Below are 12,262 nucleotides of genomic sequence, written 5' to 3'. Positions count from 1 at the left end.
TTAAATCTAACACATACCAATATCAGAGCACCATAGAATGGTTTGGGTTGGAAGGGACCTTAAAGATCACCTAGTTCCCCCCCTGCCATGGGCAGGGACGCCTTCCACTAGACCAGGTTGCTCAAAGTCCCATTCAACCTGGCCTTGAACACTGCCAAGGATGGGGCACCCACAACTTCTTTGGGTAACCTGTGCCAATGTCTCATCACCTTCACAGTGAAGATTTTTTTCCTAATATATAATCTAAATCTACCCAAGTCATATTCTCATGTAGCAGAAGAGCTCATTAAGATGGTGTTAAATTGATTAACACCTACACCACCAAGACCTAGTTTTGCATGAAAAAGGGTTTCTATTATATTTAAGGCTTAGTGTTATTTTATCTGAGCGCATTCTGAAACAAGATGTTTCATTCATATAAACTCCCTGCAACATGCTCTGTAAAGTCTTCTGTTGAATCTCAGTGCTAGTAATCCACTGCTAGTGCAGTGCTAGTAATGCTGTGATTCAACAGACTTCTATTTCAGCAACAAGACAGCCTAAATAACTTCAGCAACAAATGTCCAAACAGACCACGTATTACCTTTGCTCAATTTGAAGATCAACCAGCCGTTGCTGTGTTCTTTGGTTGATAAATGTCCATAAGGCAGCTCCTAAATTCAAAGCAGATAATCAATATTCTTACACACCAAAACCCTCAGGTGCTAACTTCAGCTGGGATAAAATTGGTGATGCTTCCCCACTCCAAGTCCTACACAGTTCTGTTCATTCTGTTGCAGCAATTCTGTGGAAGACTTATTAAAAGCTTGTCAGACAATAAAATGCTTAAAGGAGGAAAAGACAGCAAGCAGCTGCTTAGAGCTGTACATTCTTTTCGTTGTATGATGATGCTCTGCAGACTGTTTAAAACTTCACATATTTTCCTATGGTGCTCATCACCGAGCTACCGCAGTGCTTTACCTGAGTGTCTTGCTTCTGATCCCACACGAACTGGGTGATGAGGGCAGGAATAGCACCTGATTTCGCAGGGTAACATCTGTAAGTAAGAGACAACTATGTCCCACCTGCTTTTATTCCCCACCTGCATTACAACCTACGCAACAACTAAAGCATCCTTCATAATTCAGATGTGATGTGACATGGCACCTTAGTTCTGGCTTTTTCCAATTTGTAAGGGCTTGATTTTGTGATCCTCAATAACGCTTGAACATTATTTTGGTAATTTAGTAGGCCTTAAAAATCGACAGTAGTCAGAGCACACCAAGCAGAAGATTTTCTGCCTTTCCAACTGTGCTCACAGAGGGTGCAACAATTTGCTAGGTGGTGACCCAGATACCAGCAACCAGTGTAAAACTGGACACAACACAAAGCATGTGCCAGGCCTCCACAAACCCTGATGGAGGACAAAGCTCTCTGGTGACCTTCAAATGCACAAAACTAAAGCTCTGGTCAAAGTAAACCTTGGCCACCATGGCTAAAAGGACTGGAAAAAGCTGATAACAAACCATAACCATTAGGTAAACTAAGTGGTGTTTCCTGTTTCATGTGAAGGGGTTTCTGGGTGAAGCTGAGGTGAAGGAATATCTCCTTGGGATTTCCAGTTGAGGACTGAATCTAGGCCTGACCTTCAGCCTGTACCTTTGCTTTCCTGTTGCAATCATCCAATCACTTCTCCCTGTGTTTGTTTGAAAGGCTAAAGGCCAAGAGCTGGATAAACTTTGGATTTAACTTTAATTCATCATCAAAGGAGAGACTTCAGCTGCCCTGCTCTTGGCAGGTTGCCACAGTAATAGCTGGGAATCTGGGGTTTAACTCTGGCTTGTGCACCCTAGATGTGAGCCAGCCCTTGTTTGCCCAGCACTGCCCCTGTCTCCTGTACTACCACAAGTCCTCACCATCAGTTCCCAAGCACTGCCTTCTCCTCCTCTTGCCTGCTCAATTCATGTCCCTCCTCCAGATACCTTGTCTTAGATTCCAGTCTCCTTCAGCTCCAGCTCTCAGCTCCACTTTCTCTTCATATGTTCCTAAGGCTACTTAACTCTTGAATTTGTCACTAGCCAGTCCCAGCATCTGGTTCCACATTGTCTCCATGCAATGTCTCAAGGACTGAGGGACCCAGCAAGTCCTCCAGTCCATCCACCTTACTTGTTTTTTTTCTACCTCTACCCTTTCCTCATCCACTTTCTTCAGTTTTGTGCTACAGTGGTCTTTGGAAGAGTGACTGCAAGCACAAAGTATGAGAGAAAGGCAAACTCATCATAGCCACCAAATCCTATAATGAACTTTGATAAACTCAGAGTGGGGCAGGCTTGCCCAAATACAGACAACTTTCACTATAGATAATATAGCTAATAGTTTAAGGGTCATGTATGATAAAAACTGATTTAGAAAAGAGAAATATGGCCTCCCAGTATAGAATCATAGAATCACCTAGGTTGGAAAAGACCTTTAAGATCAAGTCCAACCATTACCCCAGGACTGCCAAGACCACCACTATTGTCACATATTGACACATGGTTGTCACTGAAGGCCTCATCTACATGGTTTTCAAACACTTCCAGGGATGGTGATTCCACCACTGCTACAGAATAAGGGCATTAATTCAAACTGAAATATATTTCCTTGCAAAAAAATAATACCCAGAGTATTATTATTTAAGAGTCAGAAGAAATATGAGACCTTTTCAGGCCCCTTTCTGATAGTTAGATGGTTGGAAACAATAGAAAGAAGTGCCAAAAGGCATGAGTGTTTCCAGTCTTCTTTCAGGACCCAGAGAATGTAACTGCAGACTGGGATCCTGCAGACTCCCTGATGAACTCTGGCACAGAACTTTTTTGAGTTCTTGGATTTGATAGCTCTGACCCTCCTGACCACTGGAGCAGATGTTCCTCTCCAAAGACGTGAAAATGAGTTGTAAAAACTTAGGGCACCAATCAACAAATCAACTAGAAGAATAAGGCAATCTTAGTTCTGGTGAGCAACCTACAAAATGCCAGCTCACAACACTGAAATGTGTGCAGACACAGCAAATTCTCATCTAATAAATCATGGTGTCCGAAAGATAAATCAGGAGAGCTAAATCACAATTCAGACCTAGCAGAGTGTGGATACAGAAGTCAAAGCAATGGAGGGGAAAGGAGTATTTTATAATTCCATGTTGCAAACATGTAGATAAAAACAACTTTAATGTCATGTCATAGGTGGTATAAACTGAAAACAGAAAGTGGAAGGGACTTGGGCAATGCCACTCAAGTGGCTGTTTGCAGAACCAGGATCAGACAGGAGTTGCCGACCCTCAGCTCATATCCTTCCACCAGGCCTCTCCACACATACTGCTTCAAGGAACCAAAGCAGAAAAACTGCTTTGCTTGGTGAGGAATTAGATGTCAAGGCTGGTGGTGAGCCAGCAGCATGGCTGGTTGCATGAGTGCAATATTGCTGTGCAAATATTGTGTTCAGTAGTGTGGAGGGGTTGTCCCTCATCCCAAACAGTTGTTAACCCCATGCTGACCCTATGTTACACAATGGCTTCTACTCACCTAGTCCTGGGAAACCTGCCTTCCTCTTAGATTTTGGCTCAAGGGTGAAACTTCCCCAAGTCAAAACAACCTCAGTAAAAATTACATGGGGACAGAAATTTATCATGCTATGGAGTCTCAGATCCAAGGAAAGAGGCTTAGCATCAGCCTTGCATCAGACCTTGAAAAGTGTTGAGGCTGCATAAACTGCCTTTTAGATCTGTGTTATAAGAGTAACGTCTTCCTGTCTTTGAAGAATTTGAATGTGCTGTTCAGAAATTTCAGGTGAATCTCTGGCCTTTTACTAGTAACTAAAAATAAAGACCACGATATACTTTGTATTTCACTTCTAAATATATCAAATTGAGCTATATAGATACAGATACAGATATGTAGATGTAGACATAGATACAGATACAGAGATATAGATATAGAGATATAGATTCTAGCTCTGAGTGTATTTTTTGTTGAGCAATTTATCCGCAAATCTAATTTGATTTCCTAATGCTCCCCTCAAATGCACTCGTCAGATATCCTGAGTGAGTACATTCAGACAGCATTGCAAATTCTTTGCTGTTCTTGAACTGTGCTGCAAGTTTGCTTACGTGGATCACATGGAAAATTATTACCAGACCTAAAAAAAGAAAATGCAAATAAAATACAATGAATTTCTGCTGTAATTTTTGTTATTGTTGTTGGATAATGGCACTAGATATGTTAGATTAATTTTTAAATATTTATTCATAAAAAGGGGGCATTTGAAAATAATGGTCGGTAGTGTAATACTATGTGCTATAAAGCAAATGAAACTTTTATTCTCAGTAATATTTGAGAAACTTATAGATTTGGAGTAAAATATTTGTTCTTGATCATTGATAGTATAGTTCCTAACCCATTCTGATTTAAAATATGCTTATTACTTCATTGTAAGCTCAGTTAAGTAGCGCTTAGCAGCAAACTAGTCCTCTTTCAAGTTGCTATGTACTTTGATCTATGTCACAAATCAGTTTCATCAGAAAATAGAATGAAAACTTTTGGAAACAGCCATTTTCTGGAGAAATAGCTCCAACACTGACCTCTAAACAAAAAGCAGAAACTACTGGTATGCAATTCAGAAATGACTGAATGAAGTTTACATGATTGATCAGAGTAACCCTCCAACAATCACAAATTTTACTTTGCTTTATTTGGCCAACAGTAAAGCACAGAAGTTCATATTTTTTGTAATAATCAAAAATTTATTGAGAATTTGTACAGAAAAAAATAACCATGTACAAAGGTAAGCACTGCTCAGGGAAGAGGCTTGGGCATTTTACAGTCAACGGTGTTTTACAGTCAAAACTGACTTCTTTAATGTCAGGTAAGTTCAGTGTCTAAAAAGATAATAGATTTGTTCTCCCTGTTCAGACCAGTCTTTGTGGAATTGTCCCTTTACGAGTCTCCAACCTACAACAGAAAAAAAAGAAAGAGCATTTTAATGTTCTTCTAAAGAAAAAAGTACATAAAGCTATAATGACATGTTGATAGCATTCATACATATTTGAAGCGCATGAAAGCAGGGAATTATTTCTGATCATAAGACTATACATTTAGTTACCTGTTAAAAGAATCAGTGAGAATAAAAACAAAGTACAAATATTTCTGTGACAAAATGGGAAACAAAGCCAACTTCTCTAAGATGCAGTGGGATTAACACTTCAGCTTTCCACGCTCAGTGTTTGAAGTGATTAACTATGTTCTGTTGTCATATTAAATATTGCCTTAGCCCTGCGGTCTAACCTGTTTGGCACTGCCCAAGTTGTGCTGCTGTCCATCCACTGACAGTCTGTTGAATGGAATGATTTTCATTGCAGTTTTCTTCATGGAGTACCACCGGTCACGCCAGGTTGCCCAGATAATGCCATTGTCATATCCAGATGGACCAGCATCTTTCGATGTGTACACACCATCTGAAAATACCAGTTGGAGCAAAACCATTAGTTGCTTTCTAGAATATTTAATGTGCCCATACATTTTTCTGGTACTAGCACCTCCATGGCATCCCTGGGCATGCTAACAGGCCTTGTCCACTACCCTTCTTTGTTTCTGTCAGGACTGATTCTCCCACTCAGCCGGGAGTTCCTCTTGTTAGTGTTATCACTTATTGCAAAGAATGGGCTACCTCAGCATTGGGAAATCCAGACAACAAAACATACTCAATGAAAGTGACCCATTTTTCTTTGTCACTGAAACATGGTGTCCTGGGTTAGAGGTATTTAGGAGATACTTTACCTATATAATATTTGCCATTGAGGTGGCCAGCATGACATCTATTCATCCACCATCCAGATCCATCTTGCTCAGCACAGTTGCCAGCAAAGTTATCATTGTCGTTATCATAGGTACTGAACCGCATGCCATTATGATAGGTGAAGGACTTGTCACTTGGATCATCTCCGAAATCAAAGCCATCAAAGGCATCCCCAGCTTCACCACCAATAAAGTAGGCATAAGTCAGTCGATACTTGTCTCCTTCACTTCCCACTTTGAATACAGCATAGTCAGCAGTGCTGTTAGAAAGCAGAATGGTGAATATGAGAATGTTGCATTCCCAGTACATGCAAGAATGAAAAATACGTGTTAGAAATGCAGAAAAGGCATTTATGGCATAATAGCATCTGAAAGGAATTGGTTTTGCATGACTATGTGCCTCAGGTCAATGACACACATCCAACGAACTTTTGTGCTCCAGTATCAGACATGTTTTCTGACTACTAGTCTTCAGTGATGTATGAATGATCTATGTTATATACACCCACATATATATATCTCCCAGGTTCATAATGCTAAGGCTTCCTTAGGTCACGAGGAAATTCTCGGTGGGAAGAAGGAGCACACGTCTCATGTGAAGAAACTTGAACAAAAGAAACATTCCTTCTGCCAAAAAAACTAGGGCTGCCAGCACATGACCTTCAGACACATATGTGTGCCTGCCAACAGGTCACTCATGGTGACTACTGTCACAGCGGTGAGTTCAGGAGCCAAAGCAGTGTCATATGCATGGCAGCAGGTCTAAGGGCTCAGTATTTTTTCAGAAAGCTGTACAAATGGACATAGCAACAGGAGCAGTAGGCTTTAAGCTGTCATTTTTAGAAGCATCATGAGCACATACCTTTTTTTGCCACTCCAGTCCTCCAGTTCTATTCGTAAGGTGTATGGCAGAGTGGACTGCGTGGTTATTAAATGAATCTTTTCATTACCCAGCCAGAATTCCGTGGTGTCATCTGGAGACAGGTGCCCAAATCCTTCCTTGTACTGAACCCAGTTTCTCTTGAAGTCCTCACTCCCATCCAGTCTCTGGGAAAATAAACAAGCAAACAAGCAAACAAAATAAAAAACCTCAGTAAAAAATATGTGCACCTGGTGTAGGTAATTAAAGACAGTGCTGATGCGATAAGCTTGCTTGTGGTAATAATACATAAGCGGCATACCCTCTGTAACACTGTCCAGCCGTTGCCATATGAGTCAATCTCACAGTAGACTAGGAATGACTGCTTGGCTTTTTGAGGCTTGATAAAGTAAAGACCACTTTTTCTGGCACCTTTATTTGCAATGTCTTGACAATCTGAAGTAAAGATATTCAAAGGATCGTTATTTAATCTACAGCTCTATCCTCACATTTATTTGATATTGTAGCTTTCTTAGTAGAAGAAATATAACTAATCTAAATGTCATTGTTGCAAAGTTAGCTATTTAGTCCATATACTTTAATGTCATTTCTATAAGAAATCCTACTGAATATCACAGGACTTGTGTGAGATGAGGAGGAGTTTAGTCTCACGTAGAAGTTGAGCAACTCAAATATAAAATACAGTCACTGCATTAATTTCTACAGCAACAACAAAGGCACTTTTGGAGCTAATGGAATAATTAATTTTTTTTTTTCAGATGACTCAGTAGAAATGTGATAATGGGTTATCTTCTCTTTGACCTATGTCCATGAAAACCCTACTCACGTCTCTCGTGTTTAGCATACATTTGGGGATAGTCACATTTTGGCCAAAAAGGCCAAAAAACCAAACAAGAACTCTGTCACACCTGAATGCCTTGTTTACAGAGCATCTGCCTGCTGCTTATATTGATCTAAGCACTGTTTTCATAACTTGCAAGTTTATACATCTTTGCAGAAATCTGTGGCCCATAAGGTTACAAATAACTCATTGCTGTTATGCCAGCTGGAGATACTTGTAACTGAACAAACCCTTGACCATACAAGAAGCATTTGGTGTACCTCTTCCAGTTGTCTCCTGTATTTCGGCTGTGTCTCTGCATGGCTCCTGACATTCTGACTCAAGCTGGGCAATCTTCTGTTTCAGCTGCGTAATTCTGTTGCTGTTCATTATATGTGCATCTGTCAACTGCCTGGACAGGGAGACATAAAAATGTTTCAGCTGTTTATGAATAAGTAATACACAAGTCCACGCTTCACCTATGTAGCATGCTGCTACATACAGCCTTGTAAAAAGGTCTACTTCTATGAGCACTGATTAAATATTGAGGAAACTAGCCAAAAGAGGAAAGCACACACTTAACCTTAAGCTAAATTTAACCTGACTCTAATCTGAAAAAACCCAAACCAGTAATTAATGTATGAATATTATGCTATGGAAAGTTTTTCTTTGTTCTCCAAAAGTCAATGCCAGCTCACATCATAGCTGCATTTGTAAAACATAAATGCTGTAAATAAACTACTGCAAATGTCAGAATACCTAAATCATCTTTGATATAATGTTAAAAAGGTGGAGAATTCTCTACACTGAGATCAAAAAAACATATCCTTAAGATTTAGAAAAGTTAATGATGCTTTTCTATTCTATTTTCAATGTCAATTTACAAAAGACTACCACTGAGTTTATAGCTGCTTATGATTTATATTGGTGTAACTGAGCTGATTTTCATGGCCGTATGCAGCAAAATTAGCTAGATATTATCCAGATTGTATAAGCATTGCACACACTATGTTTTACAGCACAAACTCATAGAAATAAAATCTCCAAAGGTCATGAAAAAGATTTTAGGACTAGCTGGCACAGCAAAAGAAATGTAAATAAAAATATCGCCAGGCTTCCTGACATTCTTATCTTTCACTTCTTGCACAATTAATGGCTTATGCAGATAGCAGAGAATGCAATATGTGATCTTCATGATCTTTCTGTGTCTTGCTAGGCAGCTGCTAATGCAAGTGTGGGCATAATTGTCTACATGAGAACAAAAACCCCTTCTGGGGGATCCTTAGCTGCACTTTATAAAAGAACAAAAAGAAAACAATTGGGATTGTCAAATGATATAAAATAGAATGAAAGATACCTACTGTATAGTACTTTCATGAGTGAAAATTGTGTTTTCATATCTGATGATTTCTTCAATTATTTTCTTGGACTTTTTAGTGAAATCTTCAACTGAATCTGTAAAACAGAGGTATAAAATTATTGCAATTAGACGAATAAAAAATCCAACAAAAGTACATAAATTATATTCATCAGTTGTGTAGTTATTTTTGTATTCTCACTTGGTAGTGTCTGCTTCTCTGGAGGATAGAGGCTTTGAATGTGTTGAATCAAATGATCTGCTGTTATTGAGGAGTTAGCAATTTCCCGCAAAATTCTCTCCATTTCCTGCAGTTCATTATCCATGGTAAGATGGTATTTATTAAAGAAATCTGCAATGCCACAGGTCGTTGGGCAGTAGCTACCCTAGAGGAAAGAATAATCATAGGCAATGTTTCAGGAGCAACAAAAGGAAAGCAGAGTATTTGGGCAGGGGAACTTTCAGGCATTGCTTATACAGATAATTGTGGATAGGGTAGGCATTTGCCACTTCGTCGGCTGTATTTGAATTTACAGAGGTGGTTTCCTGCCACACTGTGTGTACACATAGCAAGAAAACAGTGCATGCTATTACTTGTATTGTCTTCTAGATATATGCTTTCATCAATGGTGCAGCCTCCTGTATGTTTTTACCAAGCATATACCGCTATTAATAAGTAACAGGTTTAAGCACAGAGCATTTAATAGGTATTGAAAATGAGGATCAGGTGATAATGGTAGTTAATAATCAGAGTAGGAAAATTCTAATTAGGCTTTTAAAATACAAGAAAATTGTTCAGGTACTTACAAATCGTTCGTCTAATATGCAGCAGTTGTCTCTGGTAGCAATGTACTGAAGGGAAGAAAGAAGACCATTTTCAGTGAATTTTCACCAGCAGTGCTTTCTGTGCCAACACAGTCTTTAACACTGTCTCCTCACTTACCGCCACACTGGTAGAAAAGAGCAGGGAGAGGAGAGGCCCCAGGGCAGCCCAGTTCTGTAACCTCAGCACCGTCATGTCTGTCCCACTGGGTGCCGACAGCTGCTCAGTGTACTCGGTGCAGTCAGCAGCCGAAAATGTTCAACCCAGCACAGGGCGGCAGTAGTTTAAGGCAGCAGGCCGGGGCTGGGGGCGGGCACCAGGACGTGGCGGGAGGAGGTGGGGTAGGGATTGAGGTGGATTCCCAGAATTTGCACACATCTCTTACTCCTCCCATTTTCAGAACCTGCTTCCCAGTTATCTGCTTGATCTCTGCTCTAGCCAGGAGGTCTCAGGGGAGGCAGGAAGGTGAGATGAGGCATGGAGATGCTACTTTTAGTAATATGAGTGTAAGGAAACCCACACATGGCACTGGGATGGGAGCTGGTAGAAGTTTCACTTAAACAGCACAAGGAAAAGCCACAGGAGTTACCTGAATTATGTGTAACAACTGTTGATAGCCTGACAATAAATACAGTTTTGTGGTTACGTAGCACTTCCCTGACACAGATCTCAATGTGTTTTGCAAAGAGAATCAGCACTATTTTCCCTATTCTGCAGATGACAAAACCGAGGCACTGAAAGGTATGAAGTCATGTTGGGCAGTGGGACATCTGGAAAAGAAACCTGTGGTATATCTCACAGAGTGAATGTATGAATCTTCCTTACCCTTCAACCCAAAGAGTCCATCTGAATGACTTTGGTCAAAGCTTCCTTGCTGGGGAACTAATGTTGTCAGTATCTGCCTTATGCAATATGCCTACAAAACTGGTGACAGGCTCTCTCTTCTGCTTTGGACTTTATCCCAAATAAATTATTTCATGTATGTGCTTCTGCTTGCTATCTGTATTATAGCATTAATAGCTTTAACTCTATGCCCTGCACCTGATCTTTAGGCTGTGGCTTCTCCAGAGAAATCCTCATTTTGTGTCTATACAGTATCATCTGTGATGAGACAATTTTGAATGAGGCTTTTGAGTTCAATACATCATGCTTAACGATCCAGCCACATACTACTATAAGAAAACCTGAGCATTTATGAATCAATATTTATAAATCAAATTTATGGGACACTTATGTGAAGCTGAAGCACTGTTCATGGGAGAGCCAGCTTTCCAGTAACTCTACTGATGACCAGTGAGTTAGCTGCCACGCTGCCAAAAGTCTTTTCCAATGGATGGCCAATGGTAGAAGTTTGTCCTTCCAAATCTGGCATTAATTCACTTGCCCACTTCAAAGAGCCATGTGCAGAATCTACTTCTGTTGTCCTTACTGACACAAATAGGACACAGCTCCACCTTTCACATGGTTAGCCCTGTTTCCTAAAGAGTGAAAATAAAGTAAATACAACTGGCTAAAAGTCTACCTGCTCTTGTGTTTTCTATTGTTTCATTAGTGCTGTTAACAAGCTAATCTTGCCACTGCTGCTCATATATTGAGCTTGCTTTGCTGCTTCGCTGGCTGTGGGTCATGACACAGGATCCAGAGAGTCCTGAAGGTGGCTGTCCACTGCCAGGATTCCCTTAGATGACAATATAGCATGAGTATGTTGCTGGTATGAACTTTGTATACTGACCGGCCAAGCTCCAAACACAGATGTAGACTCAAGAGTGCAGGTAGGCACATAATGTTCATATGACAGGTGAACCACATAACACAATCCAAGTACCCTTCATCCTTTAACAGATTAAAGAATACACCCTTCCCTTTTGTCACTAACAGCAGTAGGTACAGGCTTGAAACAATTTCACAAGAATATCTGGTCACAGAATAGGGAAAAATTTGTTTTACGTTCCTAGGCAGGAATTTCAGGAGTCAGAAAAGATGACAACATTCAACACTGGCAGTAATACCTTAGTTAATTTTGACATTAAATGCCTAACATTTTACAATTAAAACATGAAAATGGCTGTAATCAAATAACTTCAATGTATAACAAGTTCAACTATTCTAGACAATTAGCTAGTTGGGCAGGTAAAACAAAAGGATCATTATGCCTGCAAATAGGTTAGGAATTGGAAAACTGAATTTCCAGTGAGATGCTTGTGCTACACAAAATTGTCACTACATATATTTACATGCATGAAGGAATCGATAAATTTTGAATGAAGCAAAAACATTGCCTAACTGTACAAAATACCTGTACACCGCATTTGTAAGTATTGCATAGTTGTATTTCTGGTTGCAACCACTTGTACTTCTTAGCAGAAGATGTAAACATTTAAGCCTTAAGAAATTTTTGTTTGCTTTACTGATTACATGATCATGATTTAGCCTTGAATAATTAATCTTTTCCTATATTTGCTTCCTTTCCTTCAAAAGTTTTACCTTGCATGACTTAGAAATAAATTGTTCCTGCTTTTCATTAAGTTGGAAAAACAGGTATTCTTAGTGGAATGGCTATGTAGCATTTTTCCTC

At 39.8% G+C, this 12,262-nt stretch overlaps 1 protein-coding gene across 1 annotated transcript; it reads right to left on the bottom strand.

Annotated features, from left to right (window-relative positions):
• Positions 1-5,279: 5,279 nt before the first annotated feature.
• On the bottom strand, positions 5,280-9,882 carry FGG (fibrinogen gamma chain; the record flags this gene model as incomplete). Its single annotated transcript, XM_080634153.1, has 9 exons — positions 5,280-5,467; positions 5,790-6,067; positions 6,670-6,854; positions 6,989-7,122; positions 7,789-7,919; positions 8,869-8,962; positions 9,067-9,250; positions 9,672-9,716; positions 9,808-9,882. 9 exons carry the CDS (start codon positions 9,880-9,882, stop codon positions 5,280-5,282), a joined length of 1,314 nt encoding a protein of 437 aa, XP_080490279.1.
• Positions 9,883-12,262: the final 2,380 nt, after the last annotated feature.

The sequence above is a fragment of the Psittacula echo genome (assembly GCF_963264785.1).
Source record: "Psittacula echo genome assembly, chromosome: 1".
Taxonomy (NCBI): domain Eukaryota; kingdom Metazoa; phylum Chordata; class Aves; order Psittaciformes; family Psittacidae; genus Psittacula; species Psittacula echo.
The sequence above is the reverse complement of the archived record's forward strand: the minus strand, read 5'-3'. Positions and strand labels throughout refer to the sequence as shown.